At 39.3% G+C, this 18,175-nt stretch overlaps 1 protein-coding gene and 1 non-coding gene across 3 annotated transcripts in view; both read left to right on the top strand.

Annotated features, from left to right (window-relative positions):
* Window positions 1–18,175, top strand: part of PAPSS2 (3'-phosphoadenosine 5'-phosphosulfate synthase 2) — a 90,754-nt gene that overhangs the window by 57,438 nt on the left and 15,141 nt on the right. The window contains exons 3-9 of one of the 2 annotated variants that reach the window (XM_012467570.2): window positions 1,877–2,112; window positions 2,836–2,974; window positions 3,515–3,633; window positions 3,750–3,863; window positions 4,494–4,605; window positions 7,779–7,793; window positions 13,227–13,432. In XM_012467570.2, coding sequence (XP_012322993.2) covers window positions 1,877–2,112; window positions 2,836–2,974; window positions 3,515–3,633; window positions 3,750–3,863; window positions 4,494–4,605; window positions 7,779–7,793; window positions 13,227–13,432 — 941 coding nt within the window. The remainder of the gene's footprint in view (window positions 1–1,876; window positions 2,113–2,835; window positions 2,975–3,514; window positions 3,634–3,749; window positions 3,864–4,493; window positions 4,606–7,778; window positions 7,794–13,226; window positions 13,433–18,175) is intronic. The other variant, XM_012467571.2, reaches the window with a different exon arrangement.
* LOC135274086 (U4atac minor spliceosomal RNA) lies at window positions 17,797–17,921 on the top strand. Its single transcript, XR_010341897.1, has one exon. It is a non-coding gene; the product is annotated as a U4atac minor spliceosomal RNA (small nuclear RNA).

Raw genomic sequence — 18,175 nt, 5'->3', positions numbered from 1 at the left:
AGATTTTTCTCTCGTTTATTAGAGGTGTTAATCATCACTAAACCCAATAAAAAGTCCTAGCAGACTCAGTGATAGTAAAACTTTCATGCTTCCTTTTTGTCAGTAACTATTATTCCTGCTATAAGGATAATAATTAAGCACAATCCAATAGCGATGGAAACTCTGTCCAATGTTTCAGTTAGAAGGTGCTACCATGTATGTAGTAGAGTGAGTATAGCAATTAGATGGAAATAGTAGATAATTTCCATCTAAAATTTTACTTGCCAAGATATAGAATTTCCCTTTAGCAGTCTATGAAGCTTTGGCTGTACTTTCCCAAACAAAGAAGCCTAGGGGTTATGGGTACCCTACTTACTTTCATTACCTGGCAGAATTTGCAGGATAATTGCCCAGAACTAGTATATTGATTCAGACTTTTACATTACCCAACCCTTTTTTTTTCTTCCAAGCTGCAGTAGATTACCACTTTACTATTATCCTTGGCCTTATTATTTACATGAAGTGCAGCAAGAATAGTTATTTCTCCATAGGTTTTTGGATTGGCTTTGATGAAACTCTGTTCCACAAAGAATCTTAGATAAGACCTCTAAAGCCAAACTCAGCCATGGGTTTGTATCTTCAAATACCTGTGAGTTGGATAATCATCTTCTCTGAGGTTCCAAGATAAATTCAGAACTTCCAGACCTATTAGAAAGTGACATTCTTTACTGACCACAGGTAAGGAACCCTGTACGAGGACTGTGTAGACAAGGTATGAAGGACTCATCTTTTTTTAGAGTGCTAGTCTTTAGAGTAGTTCCGATTTTGAACTGTTAAATAACTTTGACAGGTTGTGTTTATTTCCCTTTCTTCTTATGTTCCTCCTCATATGGAAATTACAAAGTATATTCCTGATCATTGTGCTTCGAAACCATGGTAGAAGCCACATGGTAACTCTTTTCTCGTATAAAGACTCTAGAGAGTCTTTACACCTAAGAGTGTGACATATGGCAGCTCTAAATACATGTCCCTAGCTGGCATCCTGTCTTTATATTTTGAGAGTCATTTTGGAAGCATCTTGAAGCCAAAAGGACAGCATCCCGGCTCTGTGAGACGGTTGTTCAGTGGTATCCACAAGGGAGGTGGACTTATTAATGTTTCCAGGGGCTGGCTGTTCCTCCATTCCAGCTGATTGCTGACTTTGAAGGGGATATAAGACCACTGTCACCACATCTTTTGATTTTTTTTCAAGAGAATCTGGATTTGTATCCACAGCTTCCTTTTTGCTTTTGTGACAAGGTCTCACTCTGTTACACAGGCTGGAGTGTCATGATGCCAACACAGCTCACTGCAGCCTTGACTTCCCAGGCTCTAGAGGTCCTCCCACCTCAACCTCCTGAGTAGCTCGGACCACAGGTGCACACCACCACACCTGGCTAATTTTTTTGTTTTTTGTAGACACAGGGTCTCACTATGTTGCCCAGGCTAGTTTTGAACTTCTGGGTTCAAATGATCCTCCTCCTTAGCCTACCAAAATGGTGGGATTACAGGCCTGAGCCACCATGCCCAGTCTATATGACAACTTTCTAATCTTTAAAAAACTCTGCAGCTCAAACATCGAGGACCACATGTAGCCCCAAATCGCCCTATTTATGAACACTGCTTGCTTTGAAAAGCTATAATCCTAACAAACAGAAGACAAATAGTTATTTCAAAATTTGAGAAAAATGTATTTGCCTTATAGTCTACAGTTTTTCTAGATTTTAATGATTTCTTTCTTTCTTTTTCTTTTTTTTAAAGATTTTTAAAGTTATATTTTAAATTGCTGGATTAGTTAATAATTTGTCACTTTAAACTATCCAGGCCGATGTCAGTCTGCTTTATCTGTTCTGAACAGGTCTCTCTGGTGCTGGAAAAACAACAATAAGTTTTGCCCTGGAGGAGTACCTTGTCTCCCATGCCATCCCTTGTTACTCCCTGGATGGGGACAACGTCCGTCAAGGACTTAACAAAAACCTTGGATTCTCTCCTGGGGACAGAGAGGAAAATATCCGCCGAATTGCCGAGGTGGCTAAGCTGTTTGCTGACGCTGGTCTGGTCTGCATTACCAGCTTTATTTCTCCATTCTCAAAGGTAAGAAAAAAAAATGGCACTACACACAATTCCCACACACAGTGCAAGTACTCTCATACTGCTAGGGGAAGGAGTCAGAGAGGGAGGGCATAAGAATGCCTCCTTTCAATTTCCCGACTTTTCTTCCCGCATCACAGGCTCTCTCATTTCCTCTATTTAATATCGGTTATATAAAGAGAATTCCTTCCTTTCCAGATGCCAGGGCACCAGTGGACATAAACCCTTCCATGTTCACAATTATAAGAAACATTTGGTCAGAGTCAAAGGGAAGAAAAAGTTAAACAAGAGAAATTCTAAAGCTCTGTAATTTTAGTTGTCAGAAAAAGAATCTAACTAAAGAAAAGAGCAGTTCACAGCTGAAGCTTCAGGTTCTATGTGTTTAACGTTGACATCACTGAGGTGGAGTGTCACTCTTCTTTTAAATCAGAAAATTTCTGAGAACCACAACATCATATGTAGCTCTGAACACATCCTTTGAATAAAATGCTCCATATGGCCAGTGCTTTCCTGCTAAAAGGGCCTATTTTCCATGGTTTTTCTCTGAAAGTCCTTGAGAGAGCTGTGTTTACCAGAGTGAAATTTCTGGACTTTATCTCAAGCACTCTGCAGAGCACAACCCCAGTGTTATCTCAAGGCTATTGAAAACCAAAGTACACAGTGTTTTGTGATTTAGAATTTCACTGTGAAACCTCTTTTTATATTCTTAAATATATTGCTTTTCAGGATCGTGAGAATGCCCGCAAAATACATGAATCAGCAGGGCTGCCATTCTTTGAAATATTTGTAGATGCACCTCTAAATATTTGTGAAAGCAGAGACGTAAAAGGCCTCTACAAAAGGGCCAGAGCTGGGGAGATTAAAGGTATGTGAATTGGCTAGAGCATCTTTACCAGTTACTTAGGCTATCAGTCCCTATTCTGTCTTCAGAAATCTGCCTTGAGTTTCAAACTCTTTTCCAAAATTGCATATAACATGCACAACTTTTTATCACATCATTCAATATGTCCAGAGGCTTATTAAAATATGGGGTTTTATTTTTAAGAATTGTCATCTCGGCCATATGTAATGAAGTTCAGAGAACTAAAATGGATATTTATATGTGAGTGTGTGTGTAGAGGAGTGTTTCAGAGTTTTTCCTTATTATTGTGCTCCTTTTTGATTTTAATCATCTATAGAGGGCTTCAACTTAGCCAGCTGGATTTTGTTGACAATTTGGGGCTTTCCCTATTGAAAATACAGCTATATATTTTCTTATTGCTAGAAGTCAAGGATGGCTGTTTGACATTTTCTGTTAAAATATGAAATTTCAGTTTAATACATTATTCCAACATGTGTTTTGACTTATTGATTAAAAAGATTATTCTGTCAATACAGATGTGATTGTCACGCATTTGCCTTGCAGGATTTACAGGTATTGATTCTGATTATGAGAAACCTGAAACTCCTGAACGTGTGCTTAAAACCAGTTTGTCCACAGTGAGTGACTGTGTCCAGCAGGTAGTGGAACTGCTGCAAGAGCAGGTGCGTGAACTGATTGTCTTTTTTTTTTATATTTAATATAGTCATGAGAGACAATCTATACTTCTTTACTGAAGCATTGCTTTTACAGTTTTCATTTCAATTCTGTTTCATGTCAGAACATTGTACCCCATACTATAATCAAAGATATCCACGAACTGTTTGTGCCTGAAAACAAACTTGACCAAGTCCGAGCGGAGGCTGAAACTCTCCCTTCATTATCAATTACTAAGGTAAGTGGGTGCACATTGATCAAAGGAGAATCAGGCTTAGTATCAGTCATTATAACTTATTTACAATTACTCTAAACAATAAGAAAGGTGTAAATAAGGCGCACGTAATATCCGCAAATAAAACACTCATTTTTTGCCAAGTTTTTTTAACCTCTTCTCTAAGCAGTCTCTCACCGAGAATTGCCACAAGGCAGCTGATCAATGCCATGTATGGAGGTGACTGGGGAAATAACTTCTGTATTTGCACTGGACAATTTTACATAGTTGTCATTGTACCAGTAAGTACATCTGGTAGAAAAATAGAGCCAAACCAGGATTTCTGTGGATAAAAGAAAGAATAAAGAGTTAATTGTCAACTCGGTTGCACATTTTGGGAACAGATACAGCCTTAAAATATTCAAATAAGTCATCTCAATACAAAATCTTTTCACCACTCTTTCATAGGAAATTTCCAAACTGAAATCTCTCTGGCCCTTAGCTCATGGGTTAGCATAACAGGTGGGAACGCTTAAAACATAGAAGGTTCTACCCTCATCCTCCTGTTAACTGAATAAGATAGGACTTCCCTGGGTCCAGATGCCTGGAAAATAGAACTTATGAAAATGCTCAACTACTTTTTGTGTTTTGCAGCTGGATCTCCAGTGGGTCCAGGTTTTGAGCGAAGGCTGGGCCACTCCCCTCAAAGGTTTCATGCGGGAGAAGGAGTACCTACAGGTTATGCACTTTGCCACCCTGCTAGATGGTATGTTTCTGTTGTTGTTTCTTACTCTTTGTTGTTAGTGGGGAAAAAAAATCTTTCCCAGAAGTTTTACAGGAGCAGGAAATATATTTGGATCATTTATAGTGTGCTCCATTCTATTATGTTTAAGCTTCCATTTTTAGGATTTTTTGGTTGTTCTCAAAGGTTGTTCCTTTAAAATTAAGGAACTAAAAAATGGTTGTAAAGCCAAGAAAAAGACAAGTCTGTTTCACCTCCACCTGCTCTTTGCTGGTGCTGATATTCAGAAGGCAGCACATAGAATTACCATTGCCACCTGCTAGAGACCATCCTGGGGCAGTCAAGATGAGGTCAACACATGTTGCTGACCTCCATGGCGACCCCCACCCTCCAGGTTGCTCATGTCAAGCTTTATTGCAACAACTGCTTTCCTTGATGCATGCTAAAGTATCACTGTTCATGCCCACACAGGAAATATATTAAAATGGCTTCTTCCACTACACTCTAAAAAAGAGCATTAAATCAGCTTTCTGGGCACAGGCTGAATGGCTTTTAGAAAACCAGTCTGGTCAAGCTCAGAAGCATGTGTCATTGAGAAGATTTCCGGACCCTTCCATGATCATTTCCTTCCTAGACTGCCTGAGCTTATCAAATATAACTTATCTATTTCAAGATCTTGAGGGAATGGCTGCTAAGTGGAGAAGGAGTGGGGGTAGAGTCACACTGAATTTGTAATACTGAGCAGGGTTCCAACCCTTTTAGGAAGAAAAATCAAACAAGATGTTCTCTTTTGGGAAACATATTCATATCCTGTGTTTGTGCCTTTGCCTGGGGAATGGGGCGTGAAGTCAGAATCAGAACTCAAAGACTGATCATCACGGGCCCTCTTCCCTTATTCTTTTGCTGTGACAGATGACACCCCACAACCTGAATCCTTCACTTCTCAAATTAAATACTATTCCCCAAAGACACTTAGTTTACTTCTAGCTTGCTTTAACAGCAACAATAATAATGCTTATCTCTATACCATGTCTCTGTTTTCAAAACATTTTCTCAGGCATTATTTCATTTTGATCCTCACAAAAACCCTAGAAAAGAGGCAGCAATTACTATCCCACTTTACAGATGAGGAAACTGTCTCAGAGTAAGTGATTTGCTCAAGTTCATGACATTCATAAGTGAAGGCCCAAGACCAGAGTCCATAATCTTAGGACTCCTGGCCCAGTGCTCTTTCCATGCCAGGCTGTTCCCCTGATGTCCTTTCCAATAGAATCTGCAAGGCCTGACAGTCTACAAGGAAGGCTGACCTTTATCTTAATGTCTTGATTTTGACACATGCTGAAAACAGGCTGCATGAAGTTAAGGTCACTGGACTTAGCAGCTAGCCATGAGCAAGAGGTTGATTTTGAGCATGTGAACCAGAGCTGTGGCCAAAAGACAAGTGAGCCACATTGAAAGAGGGGCCTCAATACAAATAGTGCTGTTGACCTTGGACAAGGGCTCATTTCATAAAGAAAAATACCAGGGTGGTGGAAATGTTTGCAGAGGTCAATGTTAATGGAAATCAGGGGTCCTTAGCCTGGGATCTGGGACTTCAGGGTGGGCTAACAAAAAATCCTAGAGGCAAAGATGGTTTGTGTTTTGATAAGGAAAGAAGGGAGCATTTTCCTGGGTATGGAAATAGCACAACATCTGGTCTTGAACCCTGCTGACAGAGCCACACTGGAGCCACAGGAGGATAAAGGGATCTATATGGCTTACAAGTGTTGCCTCACTCAATTCACTAGTACTATGGAACTAAAGCAACCTCCCAGACAATCTTCATCTGAGGTTAATAGAGAGGAAGGAAACATTTTTCCCACTTAAAGAAGAGTCCCTAAACTGTGACAGCCCTACTGATACCAAGAACTTTGGTGGCTGGAGTGATGCAGCAGGATCTGTACTTCTGAGTACAGACAGACCCATAGATCCACATAGCAAGTGGCATATGGCTGGGGGCCTGACTTGGAGACACAGGAAACACACCCTTCGGGGACTCCCATAAACACCTGGGTAGGCTTTGGAAAGAACTGGGCTTTCTGCATGAGCAGGTAGGGACTTGGAACTTGTAGGCTTCAAGTATTAGTGGGAAGGTGACCGCATTCATATCCCCCAGCTGGTGGGTTTGGGGGGATAGACATCTGGATTACATGGAAACTGGGAGCAGTAATAAGTGCTTCATCCACCTCATGGTAGTGAGCATCAAATAAGAAATGAGTCACTCCATATATTATTCAAGAATCTACTTTTATATCAATGTATCATATCATTTTATTCTGCACTGGAAGTATAGTTCCAGGGTTGTCACAGACCTTTTAATCATAAATGTCACATCTAAATTTAAAAATGGAACCTCAAGCTTGGGTTGACTGATGGCATCCAAGTAGGATTGAGACAGGGCAGCCTTGTGAGACTCCGTCATTTAACGGCTATTCTTCCACAGCTCTGACTTTCCAATGCGGGGTGTGAGGGCACTCTGCATATATCAGCAGCACTTAGCACCAATTGTGTTCTGACACTTGAGTTTGACATAGATTATGACATTTAATCGGGATAATACCATGGTGAAGATATTTTGTCCACTGGAGAAAATATCTATTAGAAAGGTTACATAACTTATTTGAAGCCTAGACTTAAATCTAGGTTGTCCTGCATCTTACATTGGTGCTTGTTCTCCTGGGCATATTTTCATGTCCTCTAACCGTGTGGGATTCTAGGATGTTGTAGGGCAGTTTGCTTCTATACCTGCTCCCAAAGCTTAGTTTGTAAACTATTCAACAGTGGTTGTAAGATCACATGTTTGCAAGAGAAAATTTCCTGGTGAAGCTGGACGGGATATTAACATGTAATAATTATTTTAAAACAGATGTCTCTTCCCAGTGGAAGGAAAAATAAATAAATAAATAATTAGAAAATCAGATAAATATCTGAACAATGCTTTTGGATTGTATTGAACAACATTCTGTACAAGTTCTGATTTCACCAGCATTTTGCTATCATATACTCTCTCTTTTTAAAAATAGCATGACAAAGCTAGTATATTTGTATGTTGTGTATGTAAAGTGTCATAATAGTAATTTGCTCCGTGACATTGTTGCTGTAAGATTCTTTTGGTGGAGAGCTGAAAATGTTTCTTAATTGTGTTTATATTTCCCTAGGTATGGTGCTTCCTGGTATGTACTTTAACTTTCCAAGTAGCTAAATTATTATAATTAGATGTGCTACATTAACTGGAAATGGTTAAGAATATAACTAAAAGAAAATCTACATTAACCAGTTGGAATCACTATTAGTTTATGATCCAACCAGTTATAGTAGAATAATACTATATTTTTCTTTTCACTGGAGTCCAAACAACAGGAAATTTCTGGACCAGATGTAGCTATTGTGTGTAATGTAGTATTTGGCTGAGAAAAGTAAACTTGTTTCTAAATTATCATTGCACATTTTGTTCCTGAGTCTTTTTTTTTTTTTTTTTTTTTTGAGACGGAGTTCCGCTCTTATTACCCAAGCTGGAGTGCAATGGCGCGATCTCGGCTCACCGCAACCTCCGCCTCCTGGGTTCAGGCGATTCTCCTGCCTCAGCCTCCTGAGTAGCTGGGCTTACAGGCACGCACCACCATGCCCAGCTAATTTTTTGTATTTTTAGTAGAGACGGGGTTTCACCATGTTGACCAGGATGGTCTCGAACTCTTGACCTCATGATCCACCCGCCTCGGCCTCCCAAAGTGCTGGGATTACAGGCGTGAGCCACCGCGCCTGGCTGTTCCTGAGTCTTTTACATTTATGATCTTCTTCCAACGCCTTTTGGTCTCATTTAGTTTCACAAATCTGGAAATTTTTTTCTATGGTGTTTATAAAAGATTTTAAGTTGAAGAAGAATAAATCAATTAAAGCAAATGTACCTGGTTGGATTGTGTATGATTGTACTTCATTTGTTTGCAATGTATGATTATGCATGAACTTAATTTCAAGCCATTATGATTGCTAGTTGTAGAACTGGGAGTAAATATAATTTTGCTGTGACTGTAAACTTCTGCATTGTGCAAGAATGAAAAGGTAAAATTCTGAATATGTCATCTATCTTTGGTATTGCTTTCATCATTGTTGTTTTTCCTTAAAAAGGCTCAATTAAGCAATAAAGCATAATTTAGGTTTTGAACAGAAACAGTCCCAAACAACGTGAAGCAGATCTACAAGGCTAACACAGAAGGCTGGAAAATTATTGAAAGCAAAAGAAAAATCATCCTATTGAACAATAAGTTATCTCTTGGACTTACTGTGGTTGAAGGACCACAATATTGTTTTTCAAAATGAGATATACCACAATAAAATAATCAAGGCAGTTCCCACCAGAGTTGAATGAAGCACGTGAAGGAAAAGACTGAAAGTTGAAGTCAAGGTTGAAAGCCATGGGTGATGTTTCAGCACAGTTCAAGTATTACATCTTAGTAATAGTTGGATAAGTTTACGTATTAGAAAAGTTGATAAAGATGATAGGGAAACTACAGTAAATCTGTGTATACACACATGGAGTTGTAGCTACAGGCTTATAAGATCAGTTGGCATTACGACTTGGCAGAACTCCTTTCTATAATATCCCAGATTCACTCTCTTATTGAGACAATCTGTCAAGGAGTGTTATTTAGTCATTTCAGATTTTCACTCAAGGCCAGGATGAAGGTATATTAGAGGTTATGTTGGTGAGAAATCTAGCGGACATAAGGAGGTGGCTGCAACAGTGAAATATCCTTTGGATTTCAAGGCAGAATACTTGATGGAAGGCAGCGTTACAAACGTGTTGCGGGCAGTGCTGGCTTCCTTCGGCACCCTGCTCTATGTTTTGCTTTGCATTTTGCTTTACTTTATTTTGGCTAAGTCATTCTTTATAAGCAGAGGCAAATATCATGGTCTTTCTTTGAACAATGTGGTCAGTAACTAATCCACAGAGAGCGTAGTTTCCAGCATTTCTGAAGGGGTTATTCTTTGTTAGCCTCTTTCCCTTTTCCTCAACTAGACTATGCAGTGGATTTAATTATCTTCCATCACCAACCTCCATTAACATAGTGCTGTACAGTCTGCCCCATGCAGCAACCCACAGAGATACATATCATTTAGCCCATTTTCCAATGAGAAAACTGAGTTTAGAAAGGTTGAGTGATGCACAGTAAATGGGAGAACAGCTGACTTTGAATTTAGTGTTCTTTGCAAAGGACTTAGCTACTCTAATTGCCCAAGAACATTGAAACAAAGAGTTATTTGAATGAAAAACCATTGCCTTTTGTACACAGAATCTAATTTGTGGTTTATAAAGGGTCTCAAAGTATTTTTCAGGATTTTATGATAGACTGGATTTCTTTATTGCCAGGAGCTGCTGTTCTATTTCCCGTGACATTCTTTAGGTTCTAGTAACCTTTGGAGAGTGTTTAAAAGGTGCAAAGTGATATGCCTGGAAAGTTTAGTTTTGTATCTGCTAGGGGGAATTTTATGCACCAAAGGAATAGAACTCTAATCTTTAACTCTGTCAGAGGCCTTCTAAATGCTGCGTTGAAAAGTTAGGTTTAAATGGCTTCATTAATCTATGGCACATTCCCTCAAGTCCATAAATAACTGCATTTGTTTTCTCTGGAGTTAAATATTTTCTTTATTCACCTTTCTTTCATTCCCTTCTGAATCTTGAACTTGGGAACTCCAACAAAATTGTCCCTAATATTCTTTTGTGTTATACACTTAACCATGAGCCCTCATTTTCTCATCTGTGAGTATAATTGAGAGACTAGCATATTTGTGAGGGCATCATTGTAGGAGAAACACCATTTTGTAAATTTTTTAACATTATCTAGAATCATTGAGAAATGAGATGTTTTTAGAGAGACAAATTTTATTCTTTTAAGCCCCACACTGAAAACCAACTACACCTTTAACTATCTTATTTAGAAACGTTTCAAAATAGTCCTACTAAAAAAAAAAAAGTATTCACTCATAAAAAGAAAAATAATATGTTAAATATAAAGAAACTTAATGACTCTGTCATTATTAGTTTTACCGCTTATTAAACTGGGCTCTAATGTAATGGTGCCCTGAAGATTGAGAGGCCTGTGGGATTGTTGGCTCCCACACTAAAGAACCCCTGTAACTCTGTATTTTAGTTTCTGCATTAGAAACTTGTATAGTCAGGATTCTTCAGAGAAACAGAACCAACAGGATCTGCATCCCTCTCTAGATAGATATACATATAGAAATCTATTTATTAATATATTTAAATGAATTAATATATGTGCCTATTAATTTTATGCATACATAAATTATCTTAATTATTTATTATAGATCTTTATTTCTATATATTATACATAGATATCTATATGTAATATAGATATGTAATATATCTGAATTATATAATATATCTGATTATATATATTTGAATAGATAACTATATGTTATATATAGATAGCTACATATTGTATATAGGTATATAATACATCTCTTTATGTACACACACACACACACACACACAAACACACACAGAGATAAAGAGATTTATTTTAAGGATTTGGTTCATGTGATTGTGGAAAATCTGGCAAGTCCAAAAACTGGGAGGCTGGAGACCCTGAGAAGACCTGTGGTTCAAGTCCACGGGCTGTCTGCTAGCATAATTCTCTCCTCTTCTGGGGAGACGAGTCTTTTTCTACTTAGGCGTTTGACTGATTGGGTGAGGCCCACTCACATTCTGAAGGGTACTCTACTCGAAGTCTATGATTTAAATGTTGATCCCATCTAAAAAGTACCTCCACAGAAACATCTAGAATAATTTTTGACTAAATATCTGAGTACTGTGGCCTAGCTAAGTTGACATGTAACATCCACTGTCACAGTTTCTATGTGTGTTTTTTCAGTAGTTTTCCTGTCTCTTCCTTTGCGGTCAAGCTGTCATTTGACATTTCTTGCTGCTGAAGATGTAACTTCTCTGAATACCATATTTGATGCCTTCTCATTTGCTGTGCTGTATACTGAGAAATGAGAACACCCTGTTTATTTAAATTCCTCTTAAAGCAAGAGACAGCATAATGGTGAGAGGGGCTCACACTCCAGAGAAAGTGCATGTGCCTTAATAAATGACTTGATGTCATTTTTCACTCCTCTGTGTTTTCTGACAGATGATTCTGAATTGTGGTTGTGCTAGCAAGACCTGTGATTCCCAGATAAGTGAGATTACCAGTCTCTTCAAAAATATTTAGGAAAGAGGGAGCAGGAGCAGGGAAAAAAGGTGATTTTATGCTGAAACCGTCATGAACATCAGGAGGACTGTTTGTTTGGGATCCCAAAGATTAGTGGGTTTTGTTTTGTTTTGTTTTGTTTTTTTGAGACAGGGTCTTGCTCTGCACCCAGGCTGGAGTACAGTGGAGTGATCAGGGTTCATTGCAGCCTCAAACTCCTGGGCTCAAGTGATTCTCTTTCCTCAGCCTGAGTAGCTGAGACTACAGATGCATGCCAACATGTCCAGCTAATTAAAAAAAAATGTGTATACACACACACACACACACACACACACACACAAATATTTGGTAGAGATGAAGTCTGGCCATGTTACCCAGGCTGGTCTTAAACTCTTGGTCTGAGGCAATCCTCCCACCTTGGCCTCTCAAAGTGCTGTAATCACAGGTTTAAGCCACTGCACCTGGCTGAAAATGTATTTTTTACAAGGGGATGAGATGGGTATAGAAAGCAGTTAGAATGAATAATATCTAATATTTGATAGTACAACAAGATAATAATTTAACTGTACATTTAAAAATAATCAAGAGGATAATTGGATTTTTATAACCCAAAGGATAAATGCTTGAGGTGATGGGTACCCCATTTACCCTAATGTGATTATTATGCATTGTATGCCTGTATCAAAATATCTCATGCACCCCATAAACATATACACTGACTTTGTACCCATGAAAGTTAAAAATTTTAAATTAAAGAAAAAAGTGAATGAGGTTAGTACCCAGATTGTAGTTGATTAATATTAAAAAAGATAAACATACACTGTCATAAGTAACTTATACAAAAAATGCATATTCTAATTCCCATAGATTAATATCAATTATCTGATTTTTTTCTTTCTTTTCAATTCAGTGTGTTGGTATGCAGATAGAGCCTAAACAGATAATGGAATAAGAGACTTGCCTAACGTTCTTACAAGGTTTATTTCCGAGAAAGACTAGAGAGTCTTGTTTTGGTTTGTTTTGCTAACTTAATTTTATTTAATTGGATTTTGGAAAATGTTAAACTCCCTACTGCATTGAGGTCAGGACTTAGATTTGAAAAGGGAATCCACAAAGAGGCATTTCCAAAGTTAGATCATTTATAGAGGCCACCTCCATGATTTGAAACTCAACCCATTTTTCACATATGCTCCATGTGCTTTGGAAAGCCCTTCAAGGAATTGTCATCTTAGAATCTGGAGGAACTGGTGCAGCTAACACAACTACTTGGATGTGGGTCTTAATGCTTCTTGAAGGAAATGTTTGGAAGGGGCATTGTGTACTTTTGAGTCATGCTCCGAGGATGGCCCACCTTATATCTAGTTTTCATGCATCACTTGTCTCTTTCCACAGATGGTGTGATCAACATGAGCATCCCCATCCTACTGCCCCTCTCTACAGAGGATAAGACACGGCTGGAAGGGTGCAGCAAGTTTGTCCTGGCATATGGTGGACGGAGGGTAGCTATCTTACAAGACCCTGAATTCTATGAACACAGAAAAGAGGAGCGCTGTTCCCGTGTGTGGGGGACAACGTGTGCAAAACACCCCCATATCAAAGTAAGTCACAAAACCTTTGGAAGGACTTTCTTGATCTATTTCAACTGAGAGGGAAAATAACTCTTTTTAATTCCTTTGTAAAGGACGTAGATAAACTGGGATTAGATGGAAGAATGTATTTCTAAGGTAGAGTTTGCAGGTTTTGCCTTTGGAGATGTTTGCAGAAAGGTGCAAAGGAATGTCTTTCTGTTTGAGAGCTGGTCTCAATGATCTCTTGAGTCCTCAGATTCTGCAATGGCTGGCGTCCTCCGCTAAATGGGGCCAGATAAGTAATTTAGTCTGACAATCTGAGTAGAGGAACAAAATAGCTGTAACTGTGCACAAAACCATAACCTGAGTTGGCAGCCCTGTTCATCTTGAAAATGCACAAGGAAAATAAATATCTTCATACAGATTGGACCCAACTAAACACTGGAACAAGAACGAGTTCTTGCTCTATGGCTAGTGAGGGGGTCAATAGTATTCTTTCAGCAAACAAAAATCAGCCCAGACAGTGGCAGAGTTTCCAGAGGGAAGATACCACATTTTTGTCAGTGGATACTTTTAAGATTGAAAAAATGTGTTCATCTGATAAGATTAGGTAGGGTCTGTCATGCCTAAAGGCAAAATACACTAACTCCTCAGATTCCTTCATAGCTTCTAATTGCTGTTGGTGATGGGGTAGGGTGGGGTTTTATGAAGTTGCTGGCTGTGGTTCACTTCCCATAAAGAAAAATAAGTGAAATTGAATGCTAAAACCATCCCTCATCCAAGATAAGAGCAGTAGGGTGGAAATGAAAAAAGTCATATACTACTAATTTGACTTCTCAAATCTCCCAGCATGTCCCTTTCAGCATGTTCACAGGAAGAGAGAGCACTATCAGGCACAGGAGACTCTAAAAAGCCTAGGATTGGACAACGCATGCCCTGTATCTGAGCAGTTTCCTTATTTATAAAAGGAGAGGCCAGGCTGGGCACAGTGCCTCACGCCTCTAATCCCAGTACTTTGGGAGGCTGAGGCCAGCGGATCATCTGAGGCTGAGAGTTCGAGACTAGCTTGGCCAACATGGTGAAACCCCATCTCTACTAAAAATACAGAAATTATCTGGACCTGGTGGTGGGCACCTGTAATCCTCGGGAGGCTGAGGCACGAGAATCACTTGAACCCAGGAGCCAGAGGTTGTGGTGAGCTGAGGTGCCACTGTACTCCATCCTGGGCAACAGAGCAAGACTCTGTCTCAAATTTAAAAAAAAACAAAAGGAGAGGCCGGACGCAAAATAACTGTAAGGTCTCTTCCAGTTCCATGAGCCTGCAAAAAGATATGGCTTCTTTTGGTCTTTGTTTTTGTTACAAAATGTTCCAAGATACGAAAGACCTTTTTAAGGCCCCTGTTTGTGGCCTCTGAAGGCCTTCTTTATCTGAACACAGAAGGTCAATGGCAAGCAAAGCAGTTTTTTCATTTATTTATTTATTTTTATTTTTTGAGAAGGAGTCTCGCTCTGTCTCCCAGTCTGGAGTGCAACTACAGAATCTTGGCTCACTGCAATCTCCGTCTCCTGGGTTCAAGTGATTCTCTTGCCTCAGCCTCCCATTTAGCTGGGATTACAGGTGCCTGCCACCATGCCTGGCTAATTTTTGTATTTTTAGTAGAGACAGGTTTTCACCATGTTGGCCAGGCTGGTCTTGAACTCCTGACCTCAGGTGATCTGACCACCTTGGCCTCCCGAAGCGCCAGACAGGCATGAGCCACTGCTCCCGGCCGCTGCTTTTTCATTTATTGGACACAACTATCCACCCTGCAGATAAGCATCTTTAATCTTAATGTGCATCAAGATCAAAGTCATCTGAACAGTGTTTCTCAAAGAAGCTGTCAGCCAGTCCTTGAAATTGTCGGACACAGACTGAGAGCTGCTGGAGGAATGTTGTGTAATGGGCTGTACTTATATCTCTGATTATTTTTTTCCTGATCATAATCATATAGTTTTGGGATTTTGGGGGGATTTTATCTTTACTCAGTGACTGAAAGAATAGTAGCCTTTGGTTATGGTTATGTCAGCTCAGATATTTCTACCCTTTGGGTCTGATATTCACATACAGATGACTAGCACTAAAAAAAACCTGAAGAGTTTCTTAAGTGATTACAGGCATGCCTCATTTTATCATGTTTCACAGATACTGCTTTTATTATTATTATTATTATACTTTAAGTTCTGGTGTACATGTGCAGAACGTGCATGTTTGTTACATAGGTATACATGTGCCATGGTGATGTGCTGCACCCCTAAACCCCTCATCTACATTAGGTATTTCTCCTAATGCTATCCCTCCCCTAGTCTCCCACCCCCCGACAGGCCCCAGTGTGTGACGTTCCCCTCCCTGTGTCCATGTGTTCTCATTGTTCAAGTCCCACTTATGAGTGAGATATTTACAAATATTGCTTTTTTTTTTTTTAACAAATTGGAGGTTTGTGTCAACCCTGCATTGAGAAAGTCTGTGCGTTCCATTTTCCCAGTAGCATGTGCTCATTTTGTGTCTCTGTGTCACATTTTAGTGATTCTCACAGTATTTTTAGATTTCTTCGTTATCGTTATTATCTGTTATGGTGATCTATGATCAGTTATCTTTGATGTTACTGTTGTAATTGTTTTGGGGCACCACGAACTGCACCCATAAGATGGCAAACTTAATTGATAAACGTTGTGTGTGTTCTGCCTTCTCCACTCCCCCATCTCTCTCCCTCTCCTTGGGCCTCCCTATTCCTGAGATACAACAATATTGGAATTGGGCCAATTTATAACCCTGCAATGGCCTCTAAGTTTTCAAGTGAAAAAAAGACTCACACGTCTGTCACTTTAAATCAAAAGCTAGAAATGATTGAGATTTGTGAGGAAGGCATGTAGAAAGCTGAAATAGGCCTCCTGGGCCAGTTAGCCAAGTTGTGAATACAAAGGAAAAGTTCTTGGAAGAAATTACACACAGTGAGCAAACAATAAGAAAGCAAAGCAGCCTTATTGCCAATGTAGGGGTCAAGGGAAAACTTCCCCTTTGCCCCCTGAAATTTTACTGAAAAGGCAACTGACAAAAGGCAGATTAATAAGAGAAAAGGCATCTAGATTTATTAGTGCACATGGGGAAAATTGCAGAGAAATTTCCTGCAAATTGCCCCATTCCTTACCCCCGATGGGGCAGAGAAGCTTATTTACCATCCTGAGATTATAGAAAAAAATGAGGGCTCAGAAGATGGCCAAAACCAGGTTATGGCAGTAAATCAGGTTATGCTAGTAAGGCAGGTTATGGGAGGGAGAGAAGAGAAGGCCTGGCTAGCAAAGATGGTCTTGTTATATAGATGAAATTTTAGAAGTAAATGTTTTTTTACCTGAGAGTCTCAGTTAAGGTTCCTAGATCTGGCCAGGGAAGACCCTCAGAGGAAGCCTGACTGCATCAACAGATATTTTCTCTTCAAATGCAAATGTACCCCACAAAAGGCAGATTTTTAGCTATTTTTATATTCCAGCCCTTCTGAATAGCCATCTTGAACTATGCTAAGGAAATATATTTTGGGGTGAAATATTTTGGTTTCCTTAATGGATATGGAGAAGGTTTGAGTGGTCTTGTCCAACTAGCCACAACATTCCCTTAAGCCAGAACACCCAATCCAGAGCAAAGCCCTAACTCTCTTCAGTTCTGTGAAGGTTGAGAGAGGTGAGGAAGCTGCAGAAGAAAAGTTGGAAGCCAGCAGAGGTTGGTTCATGAGGTTTAAGGAAAAAAGCCATCTCTATAAAATAAGAGTACAAGATGATGCAGCAAGTGCTGATGTAGGAGCTGCAGCAAGTTATCCAGAAGAGCTAACTAAGACAATGGATGAAGGTGGCTACACACAACAGATTTTCAGTGTAGAAGAAACAGCCTTCTACTGGAAGAAGATGCCACCTAGGACTTTCATAGCTAGAGAAGTCAATGTCTGGCTTCAAAGCTTAAAAGGACAGGCTGACTCTCTCGTTAGGAGCTAATATAGCTGGTGAATTTAAGTTGAAGCCAAGGTTCATTGGCCATTCTGAAAATCCTAGGGTCCTTAAGGATTGTGCTGAATTTATTCTTCCTGTGTTCTTTAAATGGAAAAACAAAGCATGGATGATAGCACATCTGTTTACAGCATGGTTTACTGAATATTTTAAGCCCACTATTGAGACTGACTGCTCAAAAAAAGATTTATTTCAAAATATCACTGCTGATTGGCAGTGTGCCTAGTTACCCAAGAACTTTGATGAATATGTAAAAGGAGATTAATTTGTTTTCATGCATAACACAATATCCATTCTGTAGCCCATGGATCAAAGAGTAATTTCAACTTTCAGGTCTTATTGTTTAAGAAATACATTTTGTAACCATCCTTTTCTTGGGGTTGCACTACCATCCAATGAGCGCCTGGTGAGGGCAGTATGCTAATGCCTAAACAACACACTCGCGTCAACTAAAGCTCTGCTTTATGTTGGTACAATTTTTGGAAAAAAATTTCAAAGAAAAAAAAAAATACATTTTGTAAGGATATAGCTGCTCTAGATCCTTATCACCATATAGATGGTGATTCCCCAGATGGATGTGGGCAAAGTAAACTGAAAACCTTCTGGAAGGGATTCATCATTCTGGATGCCATTAAGAACATTTGAGGTTCATGGGAAGAAGTTAAAATATCAACATTAATGGGAGTTTGGAAGAAGTTGATTTCATCCCTCATGGATGACTTTGAGGGGTTCAAGACTTCA

Source organism: Aotus nancymaae, unplaced genomic scaffold (assembly GCF_030222135.1).
Source record: "Aotus nancymaae isolate 86718 unplaced genomic scaffold, 86718_ANA_hifiasm-v0.15.2.pri h1tg000010l, whole genome shotgun sequence".
NCBI classification, from domain to species: Eukaryota; Metazoa; Chordata; class Mammalia; order Primates; family Aotidae; genus Aotus; species Aotus nancymaae.
This window is presented reverse-complemented; position numbering and strand designations above follow the sequence as displayed.